This window comes from Leucoraja erinacea, chromosome 22, assembly GCF_028641065.1.
Source record: "Leucoraja erinacea ecotype New England chromosome 22, Leri_hhj_1, whole genome shotgun sequence".
In the NCBI taxonomy this organism is placed as follows: Eukaryota; Metazoa; Chordata; class Chondrichthyes; order Rajiformes; family Rajidae; genus Leucoraja; species Leucoraja erinaceus.
Window position 1 is genome coordinate 24,081,738 of NC_073398.1, and position 18,950 is coordinate 24,100,687.

The window sequence follows — 18,950 nt, forward strand, 5'->3', positions numbered from 1 at the left end:
CTAAAAGTTAAAAAAATCCAGTGTAATTTCAAAATCACTTACAATGTAGACAGTTTGATCGAGCAGATTCTGTTCACGGACCACTTGCTTAAATAGTAGAACAAATTCATTAAGAGTATTACACCGCAAATATGGTAAGCATTCATTCTCAGAGGAGAGCCAATTACCCTGCAGTTGGTTAAGTATTTGTTCAAAAAGCATTCTTGAGGAAAAGCACTCCACACAGTTCACAATTATGTGGGGAAACTGCAATAAAACAAAAACAAAAAAATCATAATAGCCACAAAGCTAACAGAAAGCAGAAAACAACAATGACTGTATATATAAATTTTCAGAATAAGGCAGAAAACACTACACTTCAACAAAGTTCAACCCCTACAGCTGGACTTTGTTTTTCTTTAGTGGATTAAGTCCAGATACTGAGGCTGCAGTACCAAGTTTCCTGGGAGCATGAAGAAATGAAAATCCAGCATGTAAGCCATTCATACAAAGGTTGAAGGTGATATCTACTAGAATCTGTTGGTAGACAAAAATGTTGGAGAAACTCAGTGGGTGAGGCAGCATCTACGGAGCGAAGGAAATAGGCAACTTTTCGGACCGAAACCCTTCTTCAGACTGATGTGAGGATGGGGAAAAAAGAAAGGAAGAGGAGGAGCCAGTGGTTTGAGGGAGAGCTGGGAAGGGGAGGAGAAAGTAAGGATTACCTGAAATTAGAGAAGTCAATGTTCGTACCGCTGGGGTGCAAACTGCCCAAGCAAAATATGAGGTGCTGCTCCTCCAATTTACGGTGGTCCTCACTCTGGCCATGGAGGAGGCCAAGGACAGAAAGGTCGATTCGGAATGGGAGGGGGAGTTGAAATGCTGAGCCACCGGGAGATCAGATTGGTTATTGCGAACCGAGCTGAGGTGTTCGGCGAAGCGATCGCCAAGCCTACCCTTGGTCTCACCAATGTAGATCAGCTGACATCTAGAGCAGCGGATGCAATAGATGAGTTTGGAGGAGGTGCAGCTGAACCTCTGCCGCACCTGGAAAGACTGCTTGGGTCCTTGAATGGAGTCAAGGGGGGTAGGTAAAGCGACAAGTGTAGCATTTCTTGCAGTTGCAAAGGAAAGTGCCCGGAGAGGGGGTGGTCTTCTGTTTACACCATTTAATTCTACTGCCACCTGTATTCCTAAATTTACACATCAAAAGATAATCTGCAAAGTGTTAAAAAAAAAAGGAGATACCAACCAGCCTTGCTATTCAATTGCTACTTGTAATTTTCCTTCCACACTCCAAAGATATACAGGTTTGTTGGTTAATTGGCTTCAGTAAAATTGTCCCTAATGTGTAGGATACTGCTAGTGTAGGGGGTGATCACTGGTCAGTGCAAACTCGGTGGACCGAAGCTGTTTACGTGCAGTATCTCTTTAGTCTAAAGTAAAATCTAAAGCAGCCTTTTGTTGAAATCCATTTGATTAATGTTATACGACAATCTTTTGGAACTAATCACATTTCCCATTACCAGACTCAACATTTGTTTTCATTTACCTTGCATGTCTCCAACAATGTTTGTATCACATAGGTTTTCCCTGTTGCAGTGTGCCCATATACGAAAAAGGAAGGGTAGCTATAATGTTGAGGCTGGAATAATAAACAAAATATTTATAGATATGAAATATTTAATTTGTGCCTTTATTTCAATATCAAAAAATGTGCTGTTTTTGCATTACACTGATATTTGTGACAAATTTTACAAAACAAAATGGCTAAAGAAAGTAAATGGAATGTCTGCCAGAAACATGGAATATTTAGTTAAAGAAATAGAAATTAAATGAAAATATGAAGGGTTTTTTTAAATCGCATTTCAGGTGACCCTTAAGCAATTAGCAGTGAACTTAGTACTTTTCCAACAAGCAATCACTGTTGCAGGGAAATATAACAACATTTTGTTGTCTTTTACTAATGAAAGCCTTTGTTATTTCAGATTATAGTTGAGGAATAAAACATTGGCTACAATACCAAGAGTTAGAAAAATACAATGAAAAGTCTTAGAAAAATACAATGAAAAGTTTAAAAAGGTAAAAAAGTAATGTTCACATCCTCAAGAACTAACGTATGAAGTCAATTAATTGAGGTCGATTCTTATTGTATCATTTTGACCTTCAGACTGCAGATCTCATCTGAGACTGCATTTTTCGATGGATTCCCACCCTTCCAAAACAAGCAGCAACTTTACAGTAATATGTTTTACCAATGGAACAATACTTCCAAAACGAGCAGTAACTGTACAGTAATATGTTTTACCAATGGAACAATACTTAAAAATAACAAAAATAAAGATAACATGAAGACAAAAATAAAGGAACTAGAAGCACTGTAAAATTATCTTCACTTACATTTCTGATAAACTGATAAAGTAAATTAAGATAGAATAATATACAAACACGTTGCTTAATTTCATACTAATTCATTTAAATAAAAATTACCTCTCCTAACAATGATAGCAGAGTAACAATCTGAGCGTCCCGGCAAATTAGTTTCTCTTTCAGCAAAATTATTTTGTCTTTGGGATATTCAGCATAATCAATCTCAGACATCTCTAAATATCAAATAAAGTCCTTCTGTAAAGAGCACAATGTAAAAACAATTAGCAAATGTCAAAGTTAAATATCTTCAAAAAAATGTTTTGTAGATAATATTTCATTTGCCTCAAGAACTGATATTATTAATTTTGATATAAATGAACAAGGAAACTTAAGAGACTTTTAGCTGACACATGGAAGTGAGAGAATAGAGGGATATGGATGATGTACAGGCAGATGTGATCAGTTTAACTAGACATCATGTTCGCCACAAACATTGTGTACAGAAGGTTCTGTTCCTATGTTGTACTGTTCTATGTAAAACGCTTCAACGCTATTTCGGCACGCTGGTATTTTTCTCTTTACGCTACCTGCTGCATGTAAAAATAAAACCACAAAGTGTTGGAGTAACACAACGGGTCAGACAGCATCTCTAGAGAACATGGATAGGTGATGTTTCGGGTCGGGACATTTTGTGGTGATTGTTGTGGTGGTGGGGAGAAAGCTGGGAGAGAGGAGACAGTGCAAAGCCTGGCAAGTAATAGGTCAAGATCGACACAAAAAGCTGGAGTAACTCAGTGTCTCTGGCCGCATCTCTGGAGAAAAGGAATAGGTGACGTTTCTGGTCGAGATCCTTCTTCAGACTGAGTCAGGGCAGAGGGAGAGAGATATGAAATGTATATAGAACAAATGAATGACAGATATGCAAAAGGTAAAAATCAAAGCCAGCAACTATGATCAAAGAAAGGTGGAGCCCACAATAGGGAAGGTGATAACGAGTGATAGTGAAACTCCACAGGACGATTGTGAAACAAGTATGTTGACTGGGATGGGGGAGGGATGGAGAGTGAGGGGATGCAAGGGTTATTTGAAGTTAGAGAAATCAATATTCATACCATTGGGTTGTAAGATGCCCAAATGAAACAGGAGGTTCTGTTCCTCCAATTTGTATATGGCCTCACTGACAGTGGAGGCCCAGTACAGAAAGGTCAGTATGGGAATGGGATGGGAAGTTAAAGTAAAACAATTTAACAGTGTAACACTGCCAAGTGTTACTGGAGGCAGGTTCAAATGCAGCATTTGATATGGGATTGGATAATTTCCTGACTGGATGCATTTGCAGGGCTATGGGGAAGAGGGAAAAGGAGTGAAACAAGCTGGGTTGCAGATTTTTTGATGAGCTCATCTGTGGAGAGCACCCACTGGGAGGTCAGCAGACATGACATTCGAACAATCATGTCAAGATATGACTAAAGACATATGGGAGGATTTCATCTGCAGGTGGGCTCAGGCAGGAATGAAGAAAGGCGAGTTAGAGGTGCAAATGGATTGCTGTGGAGGGCATACGGGGATTGAAGGAAACATAATATCAAATTAGCCAGAAAAAGCAGCCTTCCAGAGGACTGGGTGAAATTCAGAGACCAGCAGAGGAGGACAAAGGGCTTAATTAGGAAAGGGAAAATAGATTATGAAAGAAAACTGGCAGGGAACATAAAAACTGACTGCAAAAGCTTTTATAGATATGTGAAGAGAAAAAGATTAGTTAAAACAAATGTAGGTCCCTTGCAGTCAGAAACGGGGGAATTGATCATGGGGAACAAGGACATGGCAGACCAATTGAATAACTACTTTGGTTCTGTCTTCACTAAGGAAGACATAAAAAATCTGCCGGAAATAGCAGGGGACCGGGGGTCAAATGAGATGGACGAACTGAGTGAAATCCAGGTTAGCCGGGAAGTGGTATTAGGTAAATTGAATGGATTAAAGGCCGATAAATCCCAAGGACCAGATAGGCTGCATCCCAGAGTACTTAAGGAAGTAGCCCCAGAACTAGTGGATGCATTAGTCATAATTTTTCAAAACTCTTTAGATTCTGGAGTAGTTCCTGAGGATTGGAGGGTAGCTAATGTAACACCACTTTTTAAAAAGGGAGGGAGAGAGAAAACAGGGAATTACAGACCAGTTAGTCTAACGTCGGTAGTGGGGAAACTGCTAGAATCAGTTATTAAAGATGGGATAGCAGCACATTTGGAAAGTGGTGAAATCATTGGACAAAGTCAGCATGGATTTATGAAGGGTAAATCATGTCTGACGAATCTTATAGAATTTTTCGAGGATGTGACTAGTAGAGTGGATATAGAATTTTTCGAGGATGTGACTAGTAGAGTGGGATATGGATAGAGAACTGGTTGGCAGACAGGAAGCAAAGAGTAGGAGTAAACGGGTCCTTTTCGCAATGGCAGGCAGTGACTAGTGGGGTACCGCAAGGCTCAGTTCTGGGACCCCAGCTACTTACGATATATATTAATGATTTGGACGAGGGAATTGAATGCAACATCTCCAAGTTTGCGGATGACACGAAGCTGGGGGGGCAGTGTTAGCTGTGAGGAGGATGTTAGGAGGCTGCAAGGTGACTTGGATAGGCTGGGTGAGTGGGCAAATGCATGGCAGATGCAGTATAATGTGGATAAATGTGAGGTTATCCACTTTGGTGGCAAAAACAGGAAAGTAGATTATTATCTGAATGGTGGCCGATTAGGAAAGGGGGAGATGCAACGAGACCTGGGTGTCATGGTACACCAGTCATTAAAAGTAGGCATGCAGGTGCAACAGGCAGTGAAGAAGGCGAATGGTGTGTTGGCATTCATAGCAAAAGGATTTGAGTATATGAGCAGGGAGGTTCTACTGCAGTTGTACAGGGTCTTGGTGAAACCATACCTGGGGTATTGCGTACAGTTTTGGTCTCCTAATCTCAGGAAAGACATTCTTGTCATAGAGAGAGTACAGAGAACGTTCACCAGACTGATTCCTGGGATGTCAGGACTTTCATATGAAGAAAGACTGGATAGACTCGGTTTGTACTCGCTAGAATTTAGAAGATTGAGGGGGGGATCTTATAGAAACTTACAAAATTCTTAAGGGGTTAGACAGGCTCGATACAGTAAGATTGTTCCCGATGTTGGGGAAGTCCAGAAAAAGGGGTCACAGTTTAAGGATAAGGGGGAAATCTTTTAGGACCGAGATGAGGAAAACATTTTTTCGCACAGAGAGTGGTGAATCTCTGGAATTCTCTGCCGCAGAAGGTAGTTGAGGCCAGTTCATTGGCTATATTTAAGAGGGAGTTAGATGTGGCCCTTGTGGCTAAAGGGATCAGGGGGTATGGCGAGAAGGCAGGTACAGGATACCGAGTTGGATGATCAGCCATGATCATATTGAATGGCGGTGCAGGCTCTAAGGGCCGAATGGCCTACTCCTGCACCTATTTTCTATGTTTCTATAATCAAGATCAAATAATAGATTTAAATGTATCCAATTGTCAGTAGAACCGAGATGCTGGTGACAGAAGCCAAAGATAATAATCTTTGTAGTGTTTAACTGTAGAAAACTGTGACAGGGCTGGATATTAGAGAACCTGACAGTGACAATGGATCAGGAGAGATGGAGATATAGAAAATGATTGTTATATCATGTGCTGTCACCAAGAAAGTATAATACACAAGCTGCTAATAGAACATTGAAGTCAATGGGTTAAACACATCCCCTCCTGAAGTCACCAATCAGCTTCTTGGTGTTACTGACGTTGAGGGCAAGATTGTTGATCTGAAACTATTCAATCAGAATTTCAATCTTCCTCCTGTAAAATGTCAGTGAATTGAAAGATGGCATTGGAGCTGTGTCTGGCGATAGAGTTGAGCGGAGGACTGATCACATAACCATGAGGCTTCAGTGATTTAAACAGTTGTGCATGTATACTCTAACAAACCTCTACAGAACATACCGTGAAAACTACCATGGACAGGTCTTGTTCATAAAGATTTTGCTACAGAATCATAAGCAAAATATTACTTTTACTCTTTTTAAAAAATCTGGCAGAATTTTCAGATGCATACTCCTTTGTGGGGAACATGCTGAATGTAAATTGGCTGCATTTTAAGTAAAACAGTAGCTCTTTTAAATATTATTGATAAATCTTACTAGCCAAGCCATTTATTGGGCAACGTATTTACATAGAAGAGCAGTTGGCACTGAGTGACACTGAGACTCGAGTCTGGAAAAGGGTCTCGACCCGAAACGTCACTCATTCCTTCCCTCAAGAGAGGCTGCCTGTCCTGCTGAGTTACTCCAGCTTTTTGTGTCTGGAGTAACTTCGGTTTAAACCAGCTTCTGCAGTTCCTTCTTACACAAACAAGTAAGGGGGCCTAACTCACTTCCCCCCTTCTCACCTACCCAACTCCCTTCTCGTCAACCAAATTCTACCTTCATCCCCCACCCCAAACACCAGCTCACATCTTCCACGCCACTGACTGTCACCAACTTCTCAGTTTAATCTCCATCGCTGCAGCCCCTCTGCTCCTCCCGCATTCTCACTCGCCGAATCACCCACACTGTCCCTCCGCCACACACTTCTTCACGGCCCTTGCCTTTCTTCTTTTCTTTTCTCCTCTCCGTCCAGTTTTTACCGAAGTTTTTACCAAAGATCTTTGGTTTTTACCTCGCGCGCCACTTTTTCCCTCGCCGGTGACCTTCCACCCCAGCTTTCTGCGCACGCGCCGGCTGGTGTCGGCGACTCGGCGTCAACTGTTGTCCGTCTCCGGGAGCAAAAATCATATTCCGCTCTGTGATCTCTGTCTGGGAGTGCGAATTTTAACTGCTTCAATGGCACCTTTGTCACAACCTGCACGAAGATTGATTCGGAATGTTTTAAATGATAATCTGATTCTAGAACTGTTCAGCTGAGCAGGTCTTTGGATGCTATTTGCATGATCCAGTGCTCTCCATGTGGTCTTCTCTACATTGGTAATACCATGTGCAGCCAAACACCCGCGCTCTGTCCGCCACGGTCAGTTGAAGCAAACGGTTATAAATCCCAATCCTATACCAACCTATCTGTCCTCAGCCTCTTCCATTGCCAGTGTGAGGCCACACATAAAATAGAAGAACAGCACCTCATATATATTATGGGTAGCCTCGAACCCAACGGCATGAATTTGAATTCTCTAATTTCAGATAACTCCCTCACCTCTCTTATTATCCACCCGCAGACCTTTCCAATCCTATTCCCATCTCCCCGTCTGCTCATCGTCAACCACTACCCCCTCTGGGTTCCTTATTACATACCCCTGCCTATCTACCCAACATTGCTACCTCTAGTTCTACATTTCACTCATCACTTTCCTTTCTTAGATTCCACTTGCAGCCCTTTTCACCTCTCAGTTTTGACTATCACAACCCTTTTCACCGCACTTGATTCATCTGCCTATCAACCACCCCTCCTCACTTCACCTGGATCAATCTATCCCTTACCATCTCTTGCTCCACAACTTCTTCTCACCTCTTTCTACAAGCTATTTCCCCTCTTGCAGAAGGGTTCTGACCCAAAATGTCATCTGTTCATCTCCCTCCTCAGAACTGATTCCCTCCAGCAGTTTGTTTTTTTGTTCTTTAGAAAAGAGGCTTCCTTGTTGATAATTCGTTTTGAGGACGAGGACTGAGGAAGTTCTTACAAATTGACCATATTGACTCAATCTTTCGTAGTTTCAGCAACAGGTACAAATGGAGGCTTTGGTGGATGCCTGGCTGGCTGATATTTCAGACTAATGGAATTTAACAGAATACTCTGTTGTTTTTCACTCTTTTTACATTACACAAATGAAGTTTATCTAGTAGAATTTAATACAGCACAAATAACGTATAAAGCAAGAAATAATTTACTAGCAGGTAATATACAAAAAATGTTCTTTTAACAGGTAGGGTGGTTATAATTTGAGAGGAAAGTTTAATTTAAAGAAACTTTGTGTTCGTACAACAATGAAGAGTATGTATATTTCAATCTGTGGGATGAAATTGTGGAATTATTTGGATGTGGAACTCAAGCAAAGCACAAACAGTGCTCAGTTTATTAAGAAGTGCAAAACATTTTTTTTCCAGAGATATAAGAATGAGGAAGGGCTGTGATGATTGAATTGACAATAAAGTTACTTTGACTTTGTCTTTGATGACAGTTAAGTTTTAGTTTATTGACACAGTGTGATATTTACGTAGTACATAGAATTTGGATAATTATTTATAAATTATGTATGTATGTTTACGTGCTTGTATATATGTATGTACGTGGCTTATGTATGGATATATGTACGTATATGTGTGTGTGTATATATATATATATATATTATATATTTATTCCTATCCCTTCTCCGCTACTCATCAATTAATTCACAAACTTCATCATGTGTAATTAATTCACAAACTTCATTACAAGTTGTGTATAGGCTTATTGTTCATTTTATTGTTATTTTGCTTTGTTTTTAACTTTTAGTTTTACATGTTCGAAATAAATAATATACCACAACTACTATAATAACATTTTTAGTGTACTTGGTTAAGTTTCAAAGGAGAGTGAGAACCAAAGGCTTAATACGTTTAAAGAAAGCATGGCTACCGCAGTTGTGGTCCAGTGTCTCAGAGGGAACATGAGTGTCACCATCCAGTGAGCCAAATACAGAACCATCAGAATTCAATATGAAAATGGATTATCAGTTTTACTGTAAAAAGTGCCAGAGAAATTAAAAGACTTAAAAGTCAATATTTCTTCCGGACCTAATAAAGTGGAATGGATTGCATTAAAAAAAATAGAGGTCTAATGCAGCCAATTTGCTGCTATCACAAGCAATATATTGAGCTGTTCAATTTTCCCTTGAGAAAGTGGTGGCAATGTCTTTCCCCAATACTATTGGATGGGGAGTTCCAGGATTTAGTCCCAGCAAGCATTGGAGAGCAGTGACCTTTTTCCAAGTCAGGCTTAAACATTATTTTGAGGAATACCTATAAATAGTGGTGCTCCCGTGTGCCTGCTGCCCTTTTCCTTTTTCATGAAAGAGGTAATTAGTTTGAAAGATGCTGTTCGAGTAACTTATTCTGCACACTTTATAGATGTCAGCTCCTGCAGCAACTGTGCATTGGTTTCAAGGTTTGTTTATTGTCACATGTACCAATTAAGGTACAGTGAAATTCAGATTGTGGAGGGAATACATGATTAGGGTGGTGCATGGATTGTTAATTAAATACAGTGCTTTGTGCTGGATGGTGTTGAGCTTCTTGAGTATTGGAGTTGCAGGAGGTAAATGGAGGGAAATGTGGTTTTACGCACTACTGGACACCCAACTAAACTGCTCATGGTCTATGTGGATGGCCCTATTGCATTTCTGGTCTGGTGGGATTCAGAATGTTGATGGTGAGTGACTTGGCAATTGTAATGTCATTGAACAAGGGTGAGTGGTTAGATAATCTCTTCCTATTCTTTGTAATAATAACGTTCAGCAGCAGCAATTTAGGTAGATTGCTACTCTTGGTAGCACATGGTAAAGTCAAGCAGATTTGAACTTACTAATTAACATCTTCTGAACTGAACTATTATTTGTGAAAATGATTCACTCCTGCTGCAGAACATGATTCCATGTATTGATCTGCAATCAATTGAGAAATATCAGAAAGTTGTCATTGGTTTTCTGACAAAGATCACTGAAGAGGATCTTAAGTGATTGTGTCAGCCATCTTCATATTAGTAAGAGTTTCTTTGATGGACTCTCTCTGCAATCTTGACAGATTGCAAGTGTTGACATTACATTTTCCACATCTCTTTCAATAGCTGGGCAATAGGCAAAGCTGCAATAGTCTTTGTATTTAAAATGCTGATATGTTCAAAATGTAATGCATCTGACCATAAGACATGTTAGCAGAATTGAATCATTCAATCCCTCAAATCTAATCCAGTATTCATTTTTACACTTTAGAAAATGATGCTTCGCTGGCAGGCAGGTTTGCCACTGCTACACGAGTGGTTTTAAACTGAATAAGGGGGGTGGGTGTCGAATGGGATAATCGAGGATGGAGTTAAAGGGAAAGGGTTTCTTAAATGTGTGAGCGTTGAGACAGAGGGGTGTAAAATGAGGGTAGAAGCAATAGGTAGCAAGGTGAAAAGTAAAAGTGACAGGCAGACAAATCCAGGGCAAAAATCAAAAAGGGCCACTTTTCAACATTATAAAGGGTAAGAGTGTTGTAAAAACAAGCCTGAAGGCTTTGTGTCTCAATGCAAGGAGCATTCGTAATAAGGTGGATGAGTTGAATGTGCAGATAGCTATTAATGACTATGATATAGTTGGGATCACAGAGACATGGCTCCAGGGCGACCAAGGCTGGGAGCTGAACATCCAGGGATATTCAATATTCAGGAGGGATAGACAGAAAGAGAAAGGAGGTGGGGTAGCGTTGCTGGTTAGAGAGCAGATCAACGAGAGAGCAGGCTATTCTAGATTGGGTATTGAGTAATGAGGAAGGGTTAGTGAGCAGTCTTGTTGTGCGTGGCCCCTTGGGCAAGAGTGACCGTAATATGGTTAAGTTCTTCATTAGGATGGAGAGTGACATTGTTAATTCAGAAACAAGGGTCCTGAACTTAAAGAAAGGGAACTTTGAGGGTATGAGACATGAATTGGTCAAGATAGACTGGCAATTGATTCTTAATGGGTTGACGGTGGATATGCAATGGAAGGCATTTAAAGATTGCATGAATGAACTACAACAATTGTTCATCCCAGTTTGGCAAAAAAAAAAATCAGTGAAGGTAGTGCATCCGTGGATAACAAGGGAAATCAGGGATAGTATCAAAACAAAAGATGAAGCGTACAAATTAGCCAGAAAAAGCAGCATACCAGAGGACTGGGAGAAATTCAGTCCAGCAGAGGAGGACAAAGGGTTTAATTAGGAAAGGGAAAATAGATTATGAAAGAAAACTGGCAGGGAACATAAAAACTGACTGCAAAAGCTTTTATAGATATGAGAAGAGAAAAAGATTAGTTAAAACAAATGTAGGTCCCTTGCAGTCAGAAACAGGTGAATTGATCATGGGGAACAAGGACATGGCAGACCAATTGAATAACTACTTTGGTTCTGTCTTCACTAAGGAAGACATAATTAATCTGCCGGAAATAGCAGGGGACCGGGGGTCAAATGAGATGGACGAACTGAGTGAAATCCAGGTAAGCTGGGAAGTGGTGTTAGGTAAATTGAATGGATTAAAGGCCGATAAATCCCCAGGGCCAGATAGGCTGCATCCCAGAGTACTTAAGGAAGTAGCCCTAGAAATAGTGGATGCATTAGTGATAATTTTTCAAAACTCTTTAGATTCTGGAGCAGTTCCTGAAGATTGGAGGGTAGCTAATGTAACCCCACTTTTTAAAAAGGGAGGGAGAGAGAAAACAGAAAATTACAGACCAGTTAGTCTAACGTCGGTATTGGGGAAACTGCTAGAATCAGTTATTAAAGATAGGATTGCAGCACATTAGGAAAGTGGTGAAATCATTGGACAAAGTCAGCATGGATTTACGAAAGGTAAATCATGTCTGACGAATCTTTTAGAATTTTTCGAGGATGTGACTAGTAGAGTGGATAAGGGAGAACCAATTTTTCGAGGATGTGACTAGTGTTATATCTGGACTTTCAGAAGGCTTTTGACAAGGTCCCACATAAGAGATTAGTATACAAACTTAAAGCACACGGTATTGGGGGTTCAGTATTGATGTGGATAGAGAACTGGCTGGTAGACAGGAAGCAAAGAGTAGGAGTAAACGGGTCCTTTTCACAATGGCAGGCAGTTACTAGTGGGGTACCGCAAGGCTCAGTGCTGGGACCCCAGCTATTTACGATATATATTAATGATTTGGACGAGGGAATTGAATGCAACATCTCCAAGTTTGCGGATGACACGAAGCTGGGGGGGCAGTGTTAGCTGTGTGGATGATGCTAGGAGGCTGCAAGGTGACTTGGATAGGCTGGGTGAGTGGGCAAATGCACGGCAGATGCAGTGTAATGTGGATAAATGTGAGGTTATCCACTTTGGTGGCAAAAACTGGAAAGTAGGCTATTATCTGAATGGTGGCCGATTAGGAAAGGGGGAGATGCAATGAGACCTGGGTGTCATGGTACACCAGTCATTAAAAGTAGGCATGCAGGTGCAACAGGCAGTGAAGAAGGCGAATGGTATGTTAGCATTCATAGCAAAAGGATTTGAGTATAGGAGCAGGGAGGTTCTACTGCAGGGTCTTGGTGAGACCACACCTGGAGTATTGCGTACAGTTTTAGTCTCCTAATCTGAGGAAAGACATTCTTGTCATAGAGGGAGTACAGAGAAGGTTCACCAGACTGATTCCTGGGATGTCAGGACTTTCATATGAAGAAAGACTGGATAGACTCGGTTTGTACTCGCTAGAATTTAGAAGATTGAGGGGGGATCTTATAGAAACTTACAAAATTCTTAAGGGGTTGGACAGGCTAGATGCAGGAAGATTGTTCCCGATGTTGGGGAAGTCCAGAACAAGGGGTCACAGTTTAAGGATAAGGGGGAAATCTTTTAGGACCGAGATGAGGAAAACATTTTTTCACACAGAGAGTGGTGAATCTCTGGAATTCTCTGCCACAGAAGGTAGTTGAGGCCAGTTCATTGGCTATATTTAAGAGGGAGTTAGATGTGGCGCCTATGGCTAAAGGGATCAGGGGGTATGGAGAGAAGGCAGGTACAGGATACTGAGTTGGATGATCAGCCATGATCATATTGAATGGCGGTGCAGGCTCAAAGGGCCGAATGGCCTACTCCTGCACCTATTTTCTGTTTCTATGGTGAACCACCTATTTGAAACACTTCAGTCCTTTTGGTAAAGGTTGGTCTGACAGATGATGAAGTTGTTGCATTGGGAGTACCAGGTTCAGATCCAGTGATGGAGTAGCAATATATTTCTAAGTGTGAATGCTGTGTGACTTGAAGGGGAACATGGGATATGCAGCTGAATCCCTTGTCCTTCTTAGTCTCTGGTTTGGGTTGTGCTGTAGATGGTAAACACTGTAGCCACAATGTGCCTGTGATGGATTGAATAAATATTTAGGGTAAGTAATGGGGGGTCAATCAAGATGATTATTTTGTTCCAGACAGTGACAAGGTTCTTGAGAATTGAAGCAGCACTCAACAAACAAGTGAAGAAAATTCCCTTGATTTTCGGATTTGTGCATTGTTGATTGTTGAAAACCCTAATGGTGAATAGGAAACAAATATCCAGCCTCTGACCAGACTTGTACCCATGCCTGGTCCTGTAGAATTCTTGATCATAGATGATCACTCCAACCCATTCCCCAGATATTAATGGTGGGGAATGTAATTATGGTAATTGTATGCCAATGGAAAATGGTTAGACTTGTTGGAGATGGTAATTGCCTTGCATTTCTGTGCCACATATCAGTCCATCTGAATGTTGTCTACATTTTGTTGCATGCAAGCAAAGGCTGTTCGAGGATGTGGACTTACCGCGGGGATGTGGACTTACCATCGGAGCCGACCCCTTGCCTGGATTTCACCATCGAGGAACTCGCTGTCTCGGGTAGAGACTAACTAAATCATGGGAAATGGGGAGAAAACAGGAATGGGTTACTGATTTTGGATGATCAGCCATGATCATATTGAATGGTGGTGCTGGCTTGAAGGGCCGAATGGCTTACTCGTGCACCTATTTTCTGTTTGATGACAAAAAAATGTTTCCCCCGACCCCGTCTCTCATCCCCCACATCCTACATAAAATAAACCAGAGAGCATTAACAAAAACGTTTAAAACACACTAAAAATAACAAAAAAAAGATGGAAAGGCAGACAGTCTGTTGGCAAGGCTGCCATCGTGCAGCGCCCCCTGGTGGTGTAAAATACTCTTGTTTTCATGTTTGTCTAAAAAGCCTTGGGATTCTCTTTAATCAGTTAAAAGTGAGAAATACCCAGTAGTCACGCAGTGTTAGTGGAAGGAATAAAACTGAATAAACATAACAGATGGACAACCAACAGCAGAATTGACTCATTCCAATCCCAGGTATACCTACTAATCAGATGGCGTCTTTAATAGCTTATCACTATGGCAACATAAGCCTCCCCCATTCTCTCTGTCACTTAAAACAAACTTATTACAAATTCCAAAAGCCTAGATAATACCTAAAGAACCCTAAATAGTTCAGCTTCCCACAATTGTACAAATAAAGTACGGCAATGCAAATTCACTAAGTGCTGGAGCTAATAGGCACCAGGTCCAGTTTGATGGATGAAAACCAATATTGCATTGATTTAACAACAAAAAATACTGGATACATTCAACAATTCTGGCAACATCTCTGGAAAGAATATTCAATCTGGGCAGCTAAACTGGTTCCCTATTGATTGTTCCCTCTGGTTTCATTATACAGCTTCTGGCAGGTGCAAAGATCATCGAAATTGGTGACACCCCCAAAGATGTAGATCTCTAATCGAGTACAAATATTTATAGGCCAAAGAGAAAACTGAAGGGGGACTAGCCCCCAAAACAAGCATAATAATAATAATAATAATAAATTTTATTTGTGGGCGCCTTTCAAAAATCTCAAGGACACCTTACAGAGATTAACAATAATAATAAAACATATAATCGGAATAAAATAAATAATAAAGACATCACCAATACACAAATTAAAAATAGAATTCGAACCAAAGACAAAATATCAAAAACACAATGTGAAGAGAGAGCAGCGGCAGCCAAACAGCTAAAGATGGCTGCAATACAGGCCCGGCAAAGAACCACCAGAGAAGACACCCAGGTGATGTCCATGAATCGCAGACTTCAAGCAGTCATTGCATGCAAAGGATATGCAACAAAATACTAAACATGACTATTTTCATTTACATGACATTGCTCTCCCAAACATTATGGTGCCCTGAAATGGGGGATTATGTATAAACACTGCTGTAATTTCTACATGGTGAAAAAAAATGTATCAACATTTATTAAAATCTGACACTATTCACTTTAACCACATGTGATTTTTTTTCTATTACAAATCTCAAATTGTTGAGTACAGAGGTAAATAAATGATGGGTCATTATGGAGGGCACTGTACATTAGGTGGCTTTGTCAACCGAAAACGTTGACAATTCCCCCCCCCCACCCACCCCCTACAGGTGCTGCTCGACTCGCTGCGTTCCTCTAGAAGTTTGTATTTTGCTCTTTGTGGAAACGTGGGTGTTTATACTCTGGTCTACTATTTTCATTTGCTGTTTTCTTTTTTTTTTACCTCCAGTGAAATACTTTGGTGTGTCCTTGAGGCAAATGATTCATAGTCTGTTGTTTCATTTTCAGGTCATAGTACACTCAGACATGGCATTGAAAGAACATTGGTATGGATGTAATAAGGTAGGAATAGCAACAGATACCAAATACCGTTAATGAACATATGAGCTAGATTGGATCACGGTGTAGAACTGGATTGGATAGAACCGTGATTGATGATGCTGCAGCGTCAGCTCATTGGCAACTGCTTAATGTTGTAATATGTTGCTAGAAATGTATTTGTAATTATTATTGCAATGTCTTACAATGGTCGGTGATCATTCTATTTTAATGTTTTTAGCAAGAACTACATGTCCCAACATACAGCGCGCTTGGTAATTCGTGCTTGTGGGATGTGGTGTTCGGGTAACCGTTTCATACCGTCCTTGGTGTCAGGGGCTTTTGCGGCTCGCAAGCTAAATACTGTTCTCCATGCTCCAATAATTCTTCAGCACCGGAGTATGAACTGAGTCGCGACCAGGGTGAGGTATGCGGCGCTGATGCACGCACTCTGCATCTCCACTCTGTGATCGGTGGGAAGGAAAGATAATCAGTCTGACAAAAAGAAGATCGGAATGAGAGGTTAAAATCACAGCCTGGAATCGTAACTCCAGAATAATGTCAGATTCAAGACAATATCAGACGACATATTCTGCATCGGAAGGTGTTTTTTTCTGCGAAGATTGAAGATCATCTTTGCCGAGTTGGGGTGACGATATCGAATAGCAGAATGTTGCCAGCTCAGGAGGCAGCTAAAATTTATCACACTAATTATGTGAGGAACTCAAGAGCGATCGGTGTACTGTGGGCTATTTTCACCATTTGTTTTGCAATAGTGAATGTGGTGTGCTTCATCCAGCCTTATTGGATCGGGGATGGCGTGGATACCCCCCAAGCCGGCTACTTCGGGCTCTTTCATTACTGCATCGGGAACGGGCTCTCCCGGGAGTTGACCTGTCGCGGTAGCTTCACTGACTTTTCCACCATTGCGTCCGGGGCTTTCAAAGCCGCCTCTTTCTTCATCGCCACGTCCATGGCGCTCATCATGGGCTGCATCGCATGCTTCGTTCTCTTCTTCTTCTGTAATACGGCCACCGTCTACAAAATCTGCGGATGGGTGCAACTTACAGCTGGTGAGTGAACACGCAGAGCAGTCAGCACTGAATTGCCCAGAACCTCAGTCAGGCATTGTATTGGACATTGCAAAGATTTTTAAGGTCAATTCCTGGCATAAATTGCAAATCTCCGCAGCGGAGATCATTTCTTATCTCAGCCAGGTATTTTGCCTGTATTCAAAACTTTAACACACATACAGTAACAGATAAAAGGAAAGATAGCTGGGAAAGTGATCGAGTAAATAGATGGTGAATCTTAAAACAGATGAAGACATTTAAAATGTTGATATTTTAAGCAACGGTCTCATCTTGGTGTATCACAATACATTTTTTTTAATTGTTACAATCATATATATTTGGACGACTGCAGAGGACATTTCCTTATTTCCAGTCTGGGTCTTCATCAACATATAGAATCGCTCTTTTTTGCTTTCTTCATGTGAGTTTCAATACATTTCAAATTAAAATAATAGAATTGCTGTAATCGTTAATAATCGATTATAATGTACATTTTGATCAGTTTCATATTTTAAAATTCCGATGCCTCGAATGACATTTGACTATTGGGTAATCCATGGATAACACGTTTCAATTTCAAGCTTACCTATCTGTAGCTACTTTAAAAACAAGGATACTTTGTACTGACAAGGGGAACTTGGACTGAGTTCATTAATGTATTATGAGTTAGGAGGCCCTGGAAACAGATTTTCTAACAATTTAACTTGTTAACGCGTTAATTTGTTCGATCTTTTCAAGTTTATAACATGTTGCATCTATAGTAAACATGATTTGTACCTAAGATTTCTATGTGAAATATTCATTTGGAGCAACTGCTTTGATCTAAATAGTTGGTATATGATTTTTAAACGTTTATTTGATAAGTTATTACTTTTTTATTGCAACATTATATTTTTGAGTCAAGTGTAAAGATATTCATATGCAGATCAATTAGCGTGTTCCATAATGAGAAGGCAATGTGGTTCATGAAACCAGGTGATCTGTTTTATCTGACATGAACTGAAACATTGACTGTTGTGCACTGATTCGTGTATGATAAGGAATTTACAATGTCAGTGGAATATATGTAGAAAGGTAGTAGTTCTGAATCCACAAACAAACAACATGTTTGAAAAGTACCCCATTTAATACGATGAGGAATGGAGAGGATTGTTATGTTTCTGCGACGATTTGTAAGTAAAGATTCAGCGATTTAACAGTTACTTAGTTTTGAAGATTTCATTATGAAATTATGGTTGGTTCCCAGCAGTAGTCACTATGTTTAAAAGTTTAAAAAGTGAAAATTAAACAACTGGAAAAAATGCGTGAATTGCAAATAATGTAATAGACTTTCCACTATCCTGGGGTAGAGCACTGATCTAATCATAAATCCACCATATTTATATACTGCTATACTGTTTTAATAAAACAGATTTATAGTGTTCCACAGGTGTCTGAAATAGCTTTGTATTCTGTCAGTATTCCAGCATATTTAACAAATGAAACTTCTTTCCTTATGTAGGATTGATCGTTGGTATTGTCACAATATTACAAATGTTGTTTACAGGCGAAAGATTATTGTGCTAAATATTCAACAAGTTTGAGATCTGCAACTGGATTAGATCATGTTTTAAAATAATGCAATCACTTTAGCAGCATCCAGTAATTAAAAGCAAAATCTTTCTGTTCAATATCTTGCTGGAAATTAAAGTCAAGTACTGTTTGGAATATAGAGCAGGATAAGGCAAGGTTAGATTACCTAGTTATTTGGTCATTATAATTTGGTACAGGCATATAATTTTAATATAAAATTATTTTTACACAGACATTTAGATAAATGATATATTAAGAAAATAATGAAATTCATTGTGCTTGGCATCCAGGATTTTTAGAACAACCAAGTGCTTGGGACTTTACAAGCTATCTTGTGTATGTTACTTTTAATGATGCTGAAGGCAAATTATCTTCATTTAACTTTAGATTAATGTTCAATATGAAAGATATTTCCTGTGAAGGTATATGAATGTACATACATATACATATTGGGACTAAAGATGCAGATTTACTACTTTGGGTCTCCTTAATAACGAGGCTGGATAATCATTCATCTGTA

General features: G+C 40.0%; 2 protein-coding genes across 3 annotated transcripts in view; one reads left to right on the forward strand and one right to left on the reverse strand.

Moving 5' to 3' along the window:
* Nucleotides 1–6,373, reverse strand: part of orc5 (origin recognition complex, subunit 5) — a 47,249-nt gene extending 40,876 nt beyond the window's left edge. Inside the window, 4 exon segments of the mRNA XM_055653205.1 lie at nt 43–246; nt 1,532–1,624; nt 2,470–2,604; nt 6,344–6,373. Coding sequence (XP_055509180.1) covers nt 43–246; nt 1,532–1,624; nt 2,470–2,604; nt 6,344–6,358 — 447 coding nt within the window. The 5' untranslated portion in view covers nt 6,359–6,373.
* A 690-nt stretch (nt 6,374–7,063) lies between these two features.
* Nucleotides 7,064–18,950, forward strand: part of lhfpl3 (LHFPL tetraspan subfamily member 3) — a 64,494-nt gene continuing 52,607 nt past the window's right edge. Inside the window, exons 1-3 of one of the 2 annotated variants that reach the window (XM_055653202.1) lie at nt 7,064–7,405; nt 15,756–15,809; nt 16,027–16,858. In XM_055653202.1, coding sequence (XP_055509177.1) covers nt 16,456–16,858 — 403 coding nt within the window. In that variant the 5' untranslated portion in view covers nt 7,064–7,405; nt 15,756–15,809; nt 16,027–16,455. The remainder of the gene's footprint in view (nt 7,406–15,755; nt 15,810–16,026; nt 16,859–18,950) is intronic. The other variant, XM_055653203.1, reaches the window with a different exon arrangement.